The sequence below is a fragment of the Apteryx rowi genome, unplaced genomic scaffold (genome assembly GCF_003343035.1).
Source record: "Apteryx rowi isolate R43461 unplaced genomic scaffold, aptRow1 scaffold_16, whole genome shotgun sequence".
Classification (NCBI taxonomy): Eukaryota; Metazoa; Chordata; class Aves; order Apterygiformes; family Apterygidae; genus Apteryx; species Apteryx rowi.
The window spans coordinates 4,690,300-4,708,026 of record NW_020447863.1 but is presented as its reverse complement, the minus strand read 5'-3'; the positions used below and the strand labels follow the sequence as shown (position 1 = coordinate 4,708,026).

Genomic DNA, 17,727 nt, shown 5'->3' with positions numbered 1-17,727 from the left:
TGTGTGGAAATTCATTGGCTGCCCATAGGAGTCCATAAGAGTAGGTCACTCACAACCAAAGACCAAGAACAACTCAAAAAATTATGCACAAAATCTGTAAAAATGGCCTGGTGGTGCAATCTGGATGGGATGTACTGACTGGGAACCATGACACTTTGGAAATGGTATAACCTGAAAGAAAGACAAGGCATTAATATACTCCTAGAAACATGCTGATAAGAAATGAGGCCAGTCTAGACAGCAGCAGGTCAGCTAACCTATTGTGTTTCTGGAGCTAGAATAGATAAACTTCTCTCTGATGTCAATTTTTATATCAAAAACTTTTGCTTTCTTTCTTACTGATACTTGCTGACAGCAACAGAACTGCTGTGAGCAGACATTATCTGCTAGAAGATCTTCCTCATAGTTTACCCCAGAGTGAGAAGGGAAGGAGCTATGCATAAAAACACTAGATTTGTGAACAGTTAGAAAATCCCGTTATTAATCATTTCCACAATAAAATACTGCGTTGTTACCAAAGAGTTTCAAACATCTTTGTTTCAAAGCAAATGAGCTGATCTAAAAATCTCCTTTAAGTAGATTTCTGCTGTACAGGTAATCTGGGGATTAGTTCTGCAGACTTGTACAGTGCTGACATGAAGGAGCTGCTTCTGTAGAGAGCTGGGAGAAAGGAATGTGTCCTCCTAGGTTCCCCATTTTGTTACTTTTTTACCTTTTTAATGACTAAAAACATACTTCAAGGCTTTTAGAACACAACCCAGCTCAACATTTAACAAGTATATCTGTAAGTGCTTTTTTTTCTGTCAGATAGGAAGAGAATTAAGTGTATCTGCAATGCTACCCATTCCCTATACTGAATAGCACAAGACCCATCCACCTGGGAATGCTGGCCCCTGGGGGACTGCAGCTTGGGATGGGCAGCACAGCCATTATATGAGACCAAATACGCCTACCCCCTTCTGATACCACCTGTACGCCTGCAGTAGGCCTGCAGCAGAAGACTAAGCAGAAAGCAGCAGTGGCAGTATTTGGAAAAGTGATGGGAAAGGAGGGAGAGGAGCTGCTGCCTGTGATGAGTGGACCACTGGGGGAAAGGAATTTTAGCTGTCAAAATGTCTCACTGTGTCTTTGCTAAGAAGAGCAACAGACTGTCTTTCAGCTCAAGAGTTTAGGATCTGCTCTAAACTAAGCAGATGTGAGCTGTGTTCACATCTCAGAGCAGCAGCCTGATAYGGAATGGTGGTTGTCAAGTGTCATGGATTTAATGGGGCAAGTTATGGCTATCCATGTGTGCTGTCACTGTGTGAGGCAAGAGTGAAGTGTCAGGAACATGTGCTGAGCTTCTCGCCCCATTGYTCATTTGTTACCTGAGCAAATCTCAGCACTTCTGAACAAGTTTGGAGAAGCTGCACTCARCATCCCTTCTCTTGGACCCTGGGATCTAGTATCCAAAATCAAGGAGACACAATGACTGAGCCAGACAGAACACCTGGAGTCCTGGTGCTCCTGGCATCTCCACTGGCTTATTTCCACTTCTGACAATGGTAAGATCCTTCTCGGGCAGGATCCTTCTCAGTGTGGAATCCCACAGGTCTCCTGTGTGCTGACAGGTCCCAGAGCCAGCACCCTGTTTAATGATAGCATTTCCAGATGTGGGAGGGATGAAGTCTCAGGAATTTCCCGGATACCACTGGCTTCCTGACAACCTCAGGCTTTTTCTATGCAAGCCTGCCTGAATGCCTCCTGCCTTCTTCAGACAGTTTGAGCAAAGAACACATCAAAGATGTTGACATGTCTCATTAACTAGATACCAACAGCCAGGTTATCTGAAGTCATTTGCTGCCTGCCTGCCACTGGGAAGAGAGTGCCTTCAGGGAGTCTCACTGTGTACCCCAAAAGTACACAGCATAACAGCTCTTGAGTAAACAGAGGCAAAATCAGCATCCCCCATCCTCCTCACTGAAACACTTTGTATTCACAATAAAACCCCYGCTTTGATCCCTCACCAAGAATAACACAGACAGGCTATTAAAACATCTTTAATAACATGATATAATTAAAAATATCTMATGTGCAACTCAAAGAAATTAATATGAAGCTTATTTAAATCTCCTTCYACACCCCTCCAAACTTGAATGGCAGGTTCCAAATCTTCATTAATTGGCTTGAAAATTTATGAGTACACCCACCAATATTACAAGTGGGAGCTCCTGTATGTGAGTTAGGAGCACAARGGATTAATAACCAGATTTGAATGGATTTGGGAACCATGGTAGCTTTAAAGATCCTACAAGGCACATCACTGCATTTATAAGCAATTAAACATGGTTAAAGTAGTCTGAAATGAGTTGGAGGCACTCATCCCTTCGGCTTTTAACAGAACTTATGTGTTTAAGTCACTGAAACTATCTGAGAAATGCTTTAGTAAAAGAACAGTATTTGTCTGAATCTGTCCCTTTTCTTCACAATAACACTGAGAACTTGTACTGCACCTCATGTGTTAGATGAGCAGAGCAGACCAGAGGAGCTAGAATGACTGCTAAGTCCCAGAGGAATCCTGAGTATTGGATTATAAGGTAACTTTGGTCACAGTCTAACACAGAAGTCATTGGACTGACAACTGGGAAATTCACCTTCTGTTCTTGGGTCTGCTCTTCTCTAAAGGGCAGTATGAGATGAAATACTTCACCTTCCACAGTCAGCATGACAGGCAGTTTAGTGCAACTGAATGAACTGGTGAACCTCAGCCAAGCATGTCCCCAGATTTAGCAAATGTGAGATAAAATGCGTTGATTTAACCCCCGATGAAAGAATTTAAGTTGACAAGTGTAATCCTGAGTTACCATGGCCTAGCTGAGAGACAGGAACTCAGCTGTGTATCTGTGCCTTTTGCTTCTCCTTCAGTGCTCTGTACATTTTCTGCCGTTGTGGAGCAGAGATTCTCTTAATACTTTCAGAGCTGCTGCCACAGGAAGGTGTTGATCTCCACCAGGGCCTTTGCATGCTGCTGTAACATTGATAACGCTGATAGCAGTACCATTACCACCAAACAGGGACCCTTGCTTTTGAATGTAGGAGCATTTCCTGGAAGGGAGGCTGGCATGCATAGTGTCGCTAAGATGGAAAAACAGATGAGCAGTAGCAGGAAAAAAATATTTGCTTTTTTTCTCTAGAACAGGGAAGCAAGTTAGCTGTTATATTCTGATTGTATTTTAAGGCTGTTTCCATCTTCATTACTGGAGACATTGCAGGAATCTTCTCTTTTGTAGTCAGAGAACAGACAGAGCACCTTTTCCAGAAACCACCTCTCTTGACTGGATAAGATTATTCAATATTAACTTTACAGTAGTGCTTATGGCCTGCTCAAGGGTATGGTTCCATCGTGTGAACGCTAGTAATCTTAGTTGCAGCCCAAGCAAGATCTGTGCAGGCTGATCGTTTGGAGAACATATAGCTTGCCATCCACTGGGAATCTCAGGCTTTCTACAGAGCAAGATCTGTTGTCTCTATTTACAGTAGTGCAAGGGCTAGCAGGTTGAAATAAGGCACTGAGGCTCTGGAGTCTTGCAGGAAAATCCCTTGCATCTTCCACTGAGATATACCTGTGTGTTTTCTATTTGTACCTTGTTAACTGCCCTCTCACAAGAGCATCCAGTCCTGGAATAACAGTCAGTTGTCATCAAAAACACTGCTGTTCCTGTTACTGAAGCTGTTTTCCCTGACCATCACTCGGTACGAAATGCGCATGAAAGAGCCAGTAAGCAACACAACAAAGAGGATGAGGAGCAAAGACCAGACCCCTGGTTCAATCCCCTTGAGGAAGCTTGGGTTGTCCTGGGGGATGGTGTTGGTCAGATTCAGCAGGTACCCAAGAGTCCAGCCAGATGATATGTCACCAATCTATTGAAATAAAAAGGAAGAGAGGTCAGAAAAGCAGCAGACAGTGGAGCCTAAGTCTGGACCCCAGCTGTGTTTCTGTGCACAGTCCTAAAGCCTAACATACTTTATTTGAGATTGATCCAAGGATTAGGCTTGAAATCTCAAGAGAGCAGGCTCTCCCACTGTCAGGGCCCTGAGTGCACTAACAGGCCTTAATTGCCCCRACTAGCTTCACCTGGGGCTTCCACCCATGCACCTTCCACCCTCTGCCCCTTGGCCAGGGAGCTCCATTTATGCTCAGGCCTGGGCACTCAGATCTCCTCTGGGCTATGCTGTAGATGCTCCTGTGTCCTGTTCTTTCTCCTGGGGTCGCAGCTTACTGTTTTTCTTGAATATGTTGTTGGTAGCTTTGCCTCTGTCCCTGTCGCCTGGATGGACCTCAGACTGATGTTTTAAGTAGTTTATCTCTGGCTGTTCCTGACTGGACTGCTTGGGTGGACCCTGGACCTCACTCTTACCTTGCTTTTCAGATAGTTGATAGAACCACTATTACCAGTGTGGCCATTTTCAGATAGTATGGGACTGTGCCTTTGTCAGTGAGCTGAGAAGAAGTTTGGGAATGGGCTTTCTTTCCTTTTTGTGAAGGAAGAGAGTTAAGAAGACCTGCGTCAAATCCCCCTTCCCTTAAGGGCTCCAGATCTCGAAGCAATTTTAATGCTGCCTCCACCAGTTACAAACTCTCACTGGAATGAGGTTGATTGCAAAGAGATAGGGTAGGATCTCCTGGCTCAGGAAATAATATCATCCTTCTGTCTTTAGCATTAAGTAGTAACTAAGCTATCTTCTTTGCCCTGCTATTGGTCACAGACTTTTAAAGATGATATTGCTTTCAAATGAGATTTTGACCTGTCTGTTTTTTCAGTGGTGACAAGTGGAATCATCCTCTTTGACATTTGTTTCTTGATCATTAGAATTGTGAATTTATTTTATGAAAATATCTTGCTGGAGAAACCCAATTGGTTAGGGCTTGTGGGAGTGGGGGCAGCCTGGCTTTACTCAAACCACTCTCCCTCACAGTTGGAGTACCACACTGAAGGTAACCGACCTTCTCCTGGAACTCAGTCCGAGCAGAGCTGTGAAAATCAAACGTGTATCCCTTTGTACTCAGATGAAAGATGAAGGTGGACACAGCACAGTAATCAGCAAGTGTATCCAGGCTTGTCTGGGATTCCTTGGCTAGCTGGTGTCATTTCCAAAAGAAGATGGAGGGGGAAGAAGAAAAAAAAAAAAAAAATCAGCAGCTGAATTTCAGGCCTGATTAAAACCCATCATGTCCTGCTCTGGGACTGACTGCAGGGCTGGAGGAGAAGCGTTTGTGTGTCCTGTGCAGACTGAGGCCATGCTTCCCTGCACCCACTGGGCTGTTGTCTGAGAGTCCCCGTCACCTCTCAGTGTCTTTGTTCCCATCTCATTAAAAGCTCAGGCAGTTGCAAGAGCAGCAGAACTGACAACCCACTCTCCTACAGTTGTCCTGCAGGTGAACTCCTTGGCATGATTCTCTGCTCTCTAATTAGGTTGAGCTAATGCTGCAACCTTTATCTCATCAGGAACACTAAGATCTTTCTCTTCTATCCAGAAAAGAAAGCTTTAGGCCTTGCTACCCCATTATCAAACCCTGTAGGGAATGGCCAATTTGGATATTACTGTGGAAGGGATACTCAGTCAGTGTAAGCTCAAATGAGGGTGACTTCATAAGTTGCCAAGTTAGGAAAAGAACTTCCATTTCCCCYATAGTTCAGTCTCCCTGGGCCCAGGTGAAATGGGAAAATCCCTAGACTCTGAGTAGATGCACTCCTTGCACATAAGGAGAGAGAAGGATAACAGGAAGAACAAGGTGATGTATAAGCGAGACTAGACAGGCTGCCTCTCTATCCCTAATATGCAGTAAAAAAGTACTTGTGGCTTTTCATTTAATTGAGTACAGGTGTTAGCAACAACTGGGATTTGAGAGGAAGGGAAATAAGTACAGCCTGTTTTCTCGAAGTATAAAAAAAAAAAAAAGGCAAATCCAAGTTTTTTCCCTGAAGGGGTCAGTAACTTACAGCTCTGTCAGCCTGAGCCACATGAGCTTTTACAACTAGATTGTTTCTTGCTTTGCTCTATCCCTGCACACTAAGTTATTCCACATTTACCTCTTTGACAGACATCCCACAAAGCTTGTCGACTGCCTGACTCAAGTCAGGAGAGGATACAGTCTCTCTCAGGAAGTCCAGGGCCTCAGAAATCACCTATAACAGCAGCAGAAATAATCATCAGGTTGGACTGCACTTGGCATGCTTCCATACAGTGTGTAAAGAAATGTAAGTGGCAATAGCCATGGGGCATGTTTCCAGAATGTCCTTTCTACCTGTCTGTGTTTGGTGGTTACAGTGCCTCTGATAGGCACTGGGAAAACAAGCAGGATCAGTTACTGTCTGAAGATGGAGACCGGATTGTTTCTAGCTTGAATACAGCAGCCTTCCTGGCCCTGTCTGAATGTTAAGTAGGCTAGTCCTTATGCTCCTTGGCACTATATCCATGGGACGCTTTTGGCAACAGGAAATTGTGGTGATTTCTGTAATTCCTTCCTCCTCATCCTTTCTCGGAAATGCACTCAGTGTGCCCTAGGATCTTGAGCTGGTCCTGACTTAACATCCCAATGACTTTGAACACTAGATCCAGCATTTCATATACAAGGACACTTGTGGTAGAGCATCCTCAGATGTTTGCTCAGAAAGGGGCAGAAGGTCTTTAGCTTCACCACAGACTTGGCATGGGAAGAGATGCTCAGTGCAGGACTCCTGCTTGCTCTGACCCTGCTGGCTCACATGTGCCATAGAGCCATAATGGAGCTCCCCAAACCTTATCTCACAAACAGATATGGCTGATACATGGGATCAGAGTGCCCTACCACAGTTATTGGTGGGAAGCCTGGGGTGCCCATTTGAACAGTTGTGTGCTGAGGAGGGGGARAGGGCAGGATTGCATGTCTACAGCATTAGCACTGTGTATTCAACACTAGCCAGAGCACTGGCACTCCTGGCTAGCACAAGGTACAGCTTGGCTGGTCCCACTACATTTATGAATGACCAAATTGGTCCAATTTCACGGGCTCTTCATGCCAATTGCTTACCCCAGTGTAAATGAGAACCCACCAGAAACCTGGTCCAGGGGGGCTTGAAAACACTGCTGAGAGACTGCTTGAAGAAGCTGCAGGAAGAAGAAGAGTTGAGCAGACTTTGCACAAGTCTCCTGCAGGCAGTAGAATTGCTGGAGCCGGTGACATTGAACATGTCTTCAGGGCTGGGAATGCCCAATGTGTCATCGCTGACAGCACAGGGCCCAGCATGCACCGAATGCCATTGCACTTCCTGGAAGTAGGTGAGGGGCCAGCAGGGGTTAGATATAGTTTTCACATTTCTCTGATCCTAGAGGGACAGAATAAAATGGAGACGGGTAGCAAGAGAGGAGACCCAAGAGATCTGCCCAAGGCTTTATAAAGGAAAATGAAATATAACACAATGAAAAACAGAGGTTTTGTTTATTTTTTTGCTTTTTCTCCTGACATGACAATGTCATAATTGAGCAGGCAGGTTGTAAAAGGTTTGCAAAAACCTTACCTAAACTATTCAACTGCAAGGCCTAGACCTCTGGGGCAGCATGGTCCCAGCTCCCACTGAGTTCTGGATAGGCTGCAAGGACTGGGCCTGCTGTCAGAGGCTGAGGAGTTGCAGCCTGTGGGAGTCCTGGCCCTGTCTGATCCCTGTCAGGCCAGAAATACAATCTCCATGTAGAGGCTGTTCTGGTCTGCCTTCCAGAAAGACATTCAATTCTTGTTTTGTCTATATTCACAAGTCTGGTCACTGAATTTCTGGGGAATTCAGTGTTTTATGATGCTTCAGCCCTCATGCTCCCTGGTAGCTATGGTGACCCAGGTGGCACACAGCTTCTTAATCCCCTCTTCCTGAGTAGCTCTTTGCCCACAGAGCCATGCAGGTTGGAGGGAACCCCTCAAGAATTAGCATTTCTCATCCCTAGGGATTCCCTGTAACAGAATTGTGAAGTGGGTCTCCATGTGAGTCTCAGATAAGGGGCTGTTCCCTAGAGAAAGGTGTGGTTGGAGCAGGTTTATGGGGAAGAAAGTGGGGGGTGAATTCATTTGAGTTCATCTTTGAAAAATTCAGTTTTAGTGGGGACCAAAATGATTCATGACTTTGCATCAGATCCAGCCAACCCTCTATTACCCCCCCAAATGAAAGAAGAAAAGGTTGGAAGAATTGAAACATCTGCATGTTTTCAAAATTAAATATTGCTATTTTAAAGACTGTCTCAAAGTTAAAGTTGGCAAAGGACAGAAATACCCCAAACAAGGTCCCAGCTGGTTCCCAGGTGCCGCTGTTTAGGCTCCCCATGTAGAATGGAGGAGCAGTTCAGAGGAGCCAAGGGAAGTGTTTGACTCTCTCCACTAGGAAGGTGGTCTTAGCACCTCTGGAGAGCAATTTAGTGCTCATGTGCATTAAGCAGTGAGCCAAACAGAGCCTACAAAGAAGAAACTGGAATGGGTGCCTTTGTGTCTACCTAGAGGACATCGATTCAGGCGTGGAGAGCATCTGATGCACTGGGCTTTTAGATGCATAAAAACACCCTCAACTAAAGATGGTCACTGATGTTTCAGCTATTACCAGCTTCACCAACCCTTGCCATATGATACTGTYGTTCGGTGCAGGGGTTAGACGTTATATCCAGGGCACTTGCAAATGCCAGCAGCAGATACTCACTTGTATGAGCATGGAGAGCAGCCTGCTGCGGAGCTGGTCTGTGCCATGGCAGGGGCACTGGTGAGTGTACACCTTGTGTGTTTGCCCRTACAGCTTCAGCCTCACTCCTCCTTTTGGTGCCTGGTTCTTTTCTTCCATCTTGGAAGTGAGCTGTGCTGAGGTTCCTCCCAAGGACAGGAGTCCTGCCATCCCCTTCCTGGAGGGGACCAACTGTCCTCGCCAGTCGTACTGACCCAAAGAGAAATGGAGAGGTCAGTTCTTAAGACTTTCACATCTGAGTCGTGGTCAGATACAAGCATTACGGCACAGAGAGAAAGAGCAGCTTTCTAGTGCAGTACAGCCCAGCTTTTATTTCCCCCCAGGGCACAAGGATGCTGAACTGGTGGCTTTGAAGGGAGCAGAGGACAGCCACTGTATAAGCACTGCCATCTGCGCAGAGAGCTCCCCACAGCCAGTGAGAGCAAAGTACAGAGTTCACCACCTCAGTGGGCTGTTCAAGGCAGTGGTCTCTGCAGGTAGGAACAGGGGAAAGAGGAGAGGATGGGGGGAGTGGAGGGAGGTTGCCAGGTGGGTAGATATGGGCTTCAAGTGCTGCCTTAATGCCAAAGTGATCCTCCTGTCAGAAGAATCCTGTGGTTTCATCTCCCGCAGTCTTGCAGAACTGATTTTGGCAATGCTGAAGTTAGCAGTAGAGGCAGGAAAGTTTATCTGACTGCAGATGTAAAGACTGCCCCTGGACTGGGGGGGACTGTGCTGTTGCCAGTGGTGCTAGCAATTGCCTGACCGATGCACACTTGCTGCTTGTTATCAAAACTGCCTTTTAATCCCCTGCTGTGGAGTAACTCAGCTGCTGCTGTCTAACCCTCCTTTATCTGGCACTTTGAGACTTGCTGAGACCTTTTGGCTTGAGAAACTGTAGCTGGAGCAAAGAAAATTAAATGTATTCTTTTTCTTTAGTGAGCTCTTTCTGAATACAGACCAGGCCCCCTCTGCTGGGGACACTGTCTCATTACTGTCTCAATGAGAGGAACGTTTGAGGGCTTTTGCTTTGGCAGCAAAGGACTCATGTCCATCATTCACAGGACGTCTCCTGGGACAGCTGGACTTGGGTGACAATCTCACGGCATCCCTGCAGACGCAGCAGCAATGCCTGTTTCACAGCGGTTCTGAGCTAGAACTGAAGGGGCTTGGGGCAGTGGTGTTCTTGTTTTAAGCACCAGGTCCAGGCTATGTAAGGTTATCTGTGTTTGAATGTCCCAGATGTGTTGTCCAGAAAAACTCAGATCAGTTACAGCAACAGCATGAGCACATCCTATATTAGAGGTTTGGTACTTCAACCTGGTTTTAACCATGTCGCCTCGTGTCCACCAGCCAGCTGGTGTTTGATATAACCTGCCTTCTTTGAAAGTCAGTGGAAGCTCTGCTTAAGTATTGTTCAAAGTGCAGAGCTATAACAATCCCTGCACGTGTTGCTGCTGCTGTTCGATAATGGGAGTCGCTCAGCTCAGCTCTGTACTCCCCAGGGCGGGATCCCCCCTTACCTTGATGATGTTCTCCAGGACGTAATTAACAGCAACCCAATTGAATGCTTCCTCGTCCAGGCTGGACAGGATTTGCGCCCCCTGAAAGTCAAAGGGGGAYGACTTCAGGGCTACAGTCAGGGCCGCAAGGAGAGCGTCAGAGAGGGTGGGATGGGTGAGGCTAGACAGAAAAGGAAAAGAAGCACATTTGTTGTTACAGGGCCCTACCAGGAGTAGCCCGCAGTGGGTGCAGCAGCAGGACTTCTGCTATGTTCCCCACTTTGGGTAAGAATACAGTGAGACGCAATGGAAATCCTGCTCCTCCTACCTCTTCCCCCTCCCCTCACACAGCACTGGGGGCAAGCACAGCCTGGGCAGCAAAAATATAGAAGGGTGATTGAGCAGCTGGGCTGCCATTTGGGAATTTGGGAGCCTTAAGTTCAGATCCCTCTGCCACTGCAGGATCCTGGGGCCCTGCCTGGCCCCTCCAGACCTTATTTTTCCCCAGTGTCTAATAGGAGATGGAGAGGTCCCAGTAATGAGGTAACTGAGAACAGGGTCCAAAGAAGTATGTACAATAAAGTGGAGCTTCCCACCACAGCTCCCAGCCTGCTGACAAGAACCACCACTGCAAACCCATGCAGGTTGTCACATAAACTTGAAAACACTTCAGCTTCCAAACTGACAGATGTTGTTTCAAGCCCTAGTTGTGAAGGACGCTTTACACAGATTGGTAGCAGTAGCAAGCCTGTCATCCTTGCGGCTGTTTGGGGGGACGGTACGGACACACAGCTGTGCTGTACTCCCCTTGAGCGCACAGGGAGCTGAGAAAGGTTTACCTGACCAGTGGATTGGGGATGAAACACACTGCAGAGCAGACAGGGTGAGATTCATTTACAGAATGATCCACACGACGTGTGCTGATCTCTGCGTGTGGGTTTGCAACATTCACTCACTTCAGCTGCCTCATGCTGGCAGTTGCTCCCAAGTAGAGGGGGGTTTGGCTGTGCTGCTCTGCCGGGATCTCACTCTGGGCCCAGTGCAAGCATGGCTCCAAACTCTTCCCTACTTTCTGAGGAGAATCTGAGTAGTTGGAGACTCCAGGACCTAAGAATCAGGGGAAAGAATGAAATACCCTATGGGAAGATGCAGGAGAAAGGTGAGAGTGATTACCGAAGAGATTAAGCATGCCCTGAAGGACAGCAAAGACAGGACCTGTCACAGGCGGAACAAAGGAGTTATTTCAGTGGACTAGTAGCCATTCTGCTAAAACACGGCACTGGGAGCAAAACAGCAAATATATGTAAATCCTAAATCCCACTCTAAGAGAACTCTAGCTGTGCTGCTAAGATATCCTATAGATGATCACATATCAGCATGTGACAGCTCTTACAGCTGAGGCTGTCTCAACCCATGGAAGTGTGGCTTTCACCACCATAAAAGATAAGCAAAAGTCTCATCTCTGTGTCAGTGTGTCCTTGTGCGTCAGCTGCCTCTTACAGCCACTTCCTCATGTGTTGGCGGACGTGGTTTCTGAGCCCCATGCCTGCAAGTAGGGCACCTCTGCTCTGGAGGAAGCTGGTGCTGCATGGAGAGGAGCTGTGTGCAAGCCCTGACTCATTTTTCCAGCAAGATTCAATGGGATTTTAAGTGTTTTTTGAACTACTACCCATATAGGGCCTTGCTTCCTCATCCTCTGGCCCACTCATCTTTCTGGCTGCATGACTACCTCACCACACACCTTGCTCTCCCGGGCCCTGAATAGAGCTGAGCTGCAGCTTGCCTATGGCTACTCAAAGAGTAGCAAAAGTGGAATTTGAATCACCATTCCCAAGTCCTTGTCTGCTCTCTAAGGCCCGACCATGCTTTCCCCTCCAGCTTCATTCTAGTTACCACAGTTCTCTGCTGGCCCACATTGCCACACAGACTGAGGACTGCTTCTGCATCTGGGAAAGAGACTTGCCTGGATGTCTTGTCGCTGCTGATGACACTGCTGCAGGTTCAAGTAAGTATTCAAACATGACAAGTGAAGATACCAAATGGCAGCAGCTGAAGGATGCATACAAGGTTTCAGGGAACTGTTATTGCATCATCTGTATATGGCTGGTATTTACAGTCTGCGAGAGCACAAGCCCTCTTCTCTGCTCGCTGTGTGGCTGCCCTCCCACAGCACACTGACACTGAGAGTTCAGGGTTTCCCAGCATCTTGCTATAATCATGCTTCAACATCAAAGCAAGATTGTGAGATAGGGAAGAAAAACCCCAAGCATTAATGCATGAACCCTGTTTAGCTGGCTCTGGCAGGACTGAACTGACTCAAGCCGGTGAGGAAGACCCCAGGACTCTTTAAAACCTGATGCCTAAAACCACAGCCTGGCACTGTACTGTGGGGACTAGCTGTGGCATGTCGAGCTGAACTCACAGCTGTGAAGCCAAACCTCACATAGGGGATTGGAGGCTTCATGTCTCTGTTGTTGTGGAGCTACAACACTTACTGCCCAGATAACAGTCAGGAGGAGGAGAAGGTTACTAGGAGTCCCCCCTCTGTGGCCAGACTTGTCTCCGTTGCTGTTCACCACCTCCCTCGGTTCTGCCACTGGTMTACATGGACATCAGCACAGCCCCATCCCCTCTGTGTCCTTCCCTGCCCATAGCAGGTTAGTAAAACTGTTCATCTGCTACTGCAGAATGCCCTGACGTCCAGCTGTATATAGCTAGCGCTACCCATGTTCAGAAGGCCCATGCTGAAAATGTGCAGCCTACACTTCACTGTCATCACCATCTCAGTCTGTAGCTAGATGATACAGGACTCCAAAACTGCAGAGATGGGGTATACGCAATTCTCTTGGTTTCCAGTCATCCCATGCCAATCCCATAGACCTCCCAAACATGAATTGGGCATCTTACCTTGCACAGTACAGGAGCTACATTCCCTGATCAGCCCGGTGTTGTTTGCTTTGTTGGCAGTCCACTGATAGATGAACAGGATGGTGTGGGATGGGCCAGCATCCAGAATAATGCCATACTGGAAAACCCCAAAAGCATTATAGCTAAACACCACTGAACGCACACTTCCTTGTTATCGCAGGGTTACTCAGCATTACACAAGTACGCTGAGTAACCCATGTGCCCACACTGCAGTATTCGAGTTAGCTTTTTAAATTCAAAGAAAAACTGAAGCCAGAAGATAATGTGAATTTGCAGTAAACCATCTGCATTGCTGAATACATGTGAGGAGCAGCAGGAGTGGAGAAACACTTCAGTGCCACCCTTCAGTGGCAGCTGCTGGACATGCTCTGTAGCAGTTCCTGAAACTGCAAAGGGTTTGCACTGAGAGCTGAGCAATCTGAAGTGCAGGAGAAACAGGTCCTAAAGAAGTGTGAGACAGCACTATACAGGCTCTCTGCTAACTCTGGGACTCAAGCTGCTGCTGGATTGGTTTGCTAAAGAGACAAGACATTTGGGGAGAAAGCAGAGGGCTGCGGCTTGCTCTTGCTTCAGAGGAACTCGAGACTTGCATGTCTGTTTGAAGCCCCGCTGCAGAGATGGTGTGACACAGATTAGGTTCGCCCTGATGCGTGCCAGACCTGTTGGAGCCACAGTGTGCTCAGGCCGACCAGCATATACGCTGTCCAACAGAGACCAAGGTAATGTCTCAGCAAAACTGGCAAGAGCCAGCATGAGCTTTCTCAACAGCTTGTCTGTTGAGAGCAACCCTTTCCTAGTGCTTAGCGCTGAGGCTGAGGACTTTCTCACTTTTTGCAGCCCAGTGCGTGGATTCAGAAATGAGAGGCYGCAAGAGTACCCTGCAGCATAGCTTGGTGGCTGTTATGAATGTCCCCACTCTCAAAATGACCCACCTCTCAGGAAACCTTTTCCCCTTTCTACCCCCATTACGTGACACCAAACTGGGACATCTCCCACACAGAGAGAAAGAAAACTTGGGAGATCTGGGAGGTATGTGGTTCTGCATGACCTAAGCTGTATCTTGCACAGCAAAATTTGTAACTGTGACTGAGTGGAGGAGAAACATCCTCGGAGGCTGGTGTTAACATGGTCAGAAGGGTTTAGCACTAGAGAGCCTGGCTGCAGCCTCCAAGTGCAACTGGCTTCCTCCTTCCATTCTGGAAGTGCTCTCAGCTTCACCAGACAGGCAGTCCAGCTCCCAGGCCAGGAGCTGGTGTGACTGGAGCCTGAGCAGAAATGCGGAAGGAGGACGGAGCTCCTGCCTGAGCCTGCTGGCATCCTCCCACACAAGTGACAGCTCGTATTTCTCGCAGGGACATGTCAGCTGCTGCAGAAGAGGAAGAAATGAATGATCTTGGCAGACAAACTCAGATTTTTTTCTCCCTCACAAAATAAGAGACTGCTGTTGGGAGCAAAAAGGAGAAGACCACATTTATGCCACAAATCAGCATCAGGGAAGGACACAGAGCATGATGTTATTTTGGGTGGGCAGAGCATGGAACAATAAGGATTTTTTTAATGCAGTTCTGTTTCTGTGTGGAGCGTGGGGGGTGGGGAGTATTGCTAAAATCATAGGTTAACCTACTTCTCTTCAGGTAAACCACAGCCCACAACTGACCTCACCTCAGCAGCTTTGCATCAAGAGACATAAGCAGATAGGGATTAACCTGTGGATCACTGGGCAGATCTGAACCTGCTGCGAAGGGCAGGTTGGCTCTTCAATAAAAATCAAAAGTGGAAGGCACGGAAAAGGAGTAAGCGAAAAAGATTTTTTTAAGGACAGGAGCAGTTCAGGGCCATTTGAACCACTGGTCCCTTGCTGCTCTGGGGCAGTTCCTGAAGCAGGCTACCTGCTCTACTCAGCCTGCAGCGAGTGTCTCTGCTCATCAGTGGACAATATTCAGCCTGTGCTTTCCTTGGCCAGCTGGACACCTGAAATGGAATGGGCTGGTTTGTCGTCAGTTTGGAAAACTACAGCATTTTGAAGGAGACTAACCCATCCTCACAGCCTTGTGCTAGTCCCCTTCTCGGTTGGTTGATTTGGGCTAGTAAGTCACTCAGTAGTACAATGAACGTAAAAAGCAACAAAGCACAACAGTTTTTTGTTTAAATKTCAGGCACCAGGGATAAGCTCAAGGAAACAGGCAACTTCTACTTAAGAAGAAACCTTATTAGACGAGGATAATGCCCTCTGCCTATTGCCCCACTTGATGCCAGGGTTGGCTGGGGTTGACCCTGCCTGAGACAGATGACCTTACCTTGGTCCTGAGAGGGGTGGTGGGCACATCTTTGGTGGAAACACAAAGTAGCACAATGCCCGTCAGTCCTGCTACGATCACCAGCCAGGGGGGCAGGAGTTCACGCCAAGACATGAAGCACTTTCTCCCTTTTCTGAAAAGTCAGAGAGGAAGCAGTGGAGCAGCAAACACAAAGTCTGCAGCCGACAGTCTTTAAAAGGAGGAGAAAGGCGGGGCCAGGGCCAGGCTCTGGCGCCAACCCAGCCCCAAGCCACACGACCATGAAAAAGCGCGTGGGCCAATCTGTGATGTGTCAGGCATTTCTCCCTTATGCTGTCCACACAATAAATAAAACTGAGGCTTGGTGCTCATTCCAGGGCTAGTTTTGCAAAGACATCAGTAGATCCTCGAAACTGCTCCAGGCAATGGGGTTGAGGTAAACAGAAATGTGGGGTTAACTCATCTGTTTAATAAGCAGAAAGCAGACAAACTCATCTGTTTGGTATTCTGAGCTTGGCAGAGTTAGGAAGAATTCCAAAATTAGAAGTGGGAAACTTCATTTAGCTGAATTCACTTTTCATCTGCGGGCTGTGCTCAGCTCCATTGTGGACCTGGGGCACTTCCCTGCAAGCAAACATTCCTCTGGGCTGGGCGAGAGAGTTGTCACTCTGCCGATTTCCTTCCAATTGCTCTTACTGTCTCATTTACATTCAGGCGGCAACTGGGACAGGAAAAGAGCTGCATTTCTGTGTTTCCACACACAGGAGACCTTGGCTGTCTTGGTCCTTGCTGTGGGGTCCTGTTAGTGAAGCAGGGCTTTTCCTGGAAGAGAGCGGGGGTTGCCCAGGTGTTTTCGGCTGCAGAATGACCAATATCAGCCTAGGTACCTATATGCCTCTTCTCTGTCAATCTCTTTCTGAAGGATAATCCCCAGACTTTACAAAAGAGGCACCCACTTGCTCCTTTCCCATGCCAAAAGCAAAAGTYCCCCAAACCAGAATTTCTGAAGAAAAATTTGCTAGGAAGGAGAGGTATTTGTTGCATGCTGTCTCTGTTTCCCAGTGACTGAGTCTAGCAATAGAAGTGCAACTCCTGTAAAGAAACATTTTAATTTCTGCTATCTAGATCGTCTATTGGGAAGGCCTGATGGTGGCATCTCGTCCCCATAGCCAGCAGAGGATTTCACTAGTCAGGCCTCCATCTACAGAATCAAAAGGATGACACATTCTTGGTGCAGAGATGTGCATCTCTCAGTCTTAGAGTATTTTTAAGGAAAGTGCCAGGGACGCCTTCATCTTCCTGCAGTGCAGTCAGTCAGACTCCTGTTCAGATTTTGCTGGTCCATAGCTCATGTGCACATGCAGTGCTGTTTACACCTGCCCTAGCTAAGGCAGCAGCTTAGGGTTTGTTTAGATTTGGGCTGTTAATGCTCCGCTTTGCAATGAGGACACCAATTAAATTGCCTGAGTGCTGACCATCCTCCTTCCTCCCTGCTCTCACAGCTGCCCAGACGGACAAGCACGCTTTCACGTAGCTCCCTGGGAAAGATTCACAGAGCAGTCCAGCTTGCTGCAGCGTAGCGAACAAAAGCGGTGCCCCAGGCATCCTCCCCTCTCAAAGAAATGCTGCGCGTGCACATGGGATTTGCGGAATGGCTGCTTGCACCAGGGGTAGTTGAGCTGCGTGCTCAGGCCCACGAGCTGGTCGTGGTAGTTWATACCAGCATCTTGCTATATCATCGACCTACGAAAATCCAGCAGTAGCAAGACGTTGCCAGATCSTCCTGTGGTCAGGCCAGTCCTGCTTAGCTCTCATTAGAGAACTGTCTACGTGCAGAGCAGAGAGTCCAAATTCCAGACTTAAACTTTCCCATGCTGTCAGGAGGGAAAGTATTGCAGCCCGGTTCTGTGCCTAATGGACAGTGTGTAAAAATGAGTTGAAATTTCGGAGTGAATTTAGCCAGAGATTCCAGCCAGATGAGGAAGAGAAGGACCAAGTCTGGAGCACGGCTGCAGATCTTAGGAAGGCTGAAGTAGCCTAGCAGGAATTTCGTATCCGTTTTGTAACAAATACCCTGAAGTATGGGCTCGTGAAGGTCCAACGATGGAAGAGGAGAGGCTGCTTCGCCTCTCTGAGGGTTTGCTTGCATTTCCTGTTCTCATCAGCTTCTGCCGGAGATCAGCCAAGGGCAGCCCACCCTGAGCACCGGGCTAATACAGCAACAGCAGTACTAACGTTTGCGTGTCATACTCTCTGGCTAGCGCTGCCCGCCGGCTGGAGTCGCGGACCCAGGACGGGAGCACTGCA

The 17,727-nt window shown here is 47.6% G+C and overlaps 1 protein-coding gene across 1 annotated transcript; it reads right to left on the bottom strand.

The window, feature by feature from the left end:
• Positions 1–1,892: 1,892 nt before the first annotated feature.
• On the bottom strand, positions 1,893–15,614 carry LOC112963076 (ectonucleoside triphosphate diphosphohydrolase 2-like). The gene is made up of 9 exons (XM_026059795.1): positions 15,442–15,614; positions 13,124–13,241; positions 11,173–11,323; positions 10,238–10,397; positions 8,697–8,924; positions 7,074–7,346; positions 6,072–6,167; positions 4,985–5,119; positions 1,893–3,900 (listed from the first exon to the last, which is right to left on the bottom strand). The coding sequence occupies exons 1-9, from the start codon at positions 15,553–15,555 to the stop codon at positions 3,670–3,672; spliced, it is 1,506 nt and encodes a 501-aa protein (XP_025915580.1). The 5' UTR covers positions 15,556–15,614; the 3' UTR covers positions 1,893–3,669.
• Positions 15,615–17,727: the final 2,113 nt, after the last annotated feature.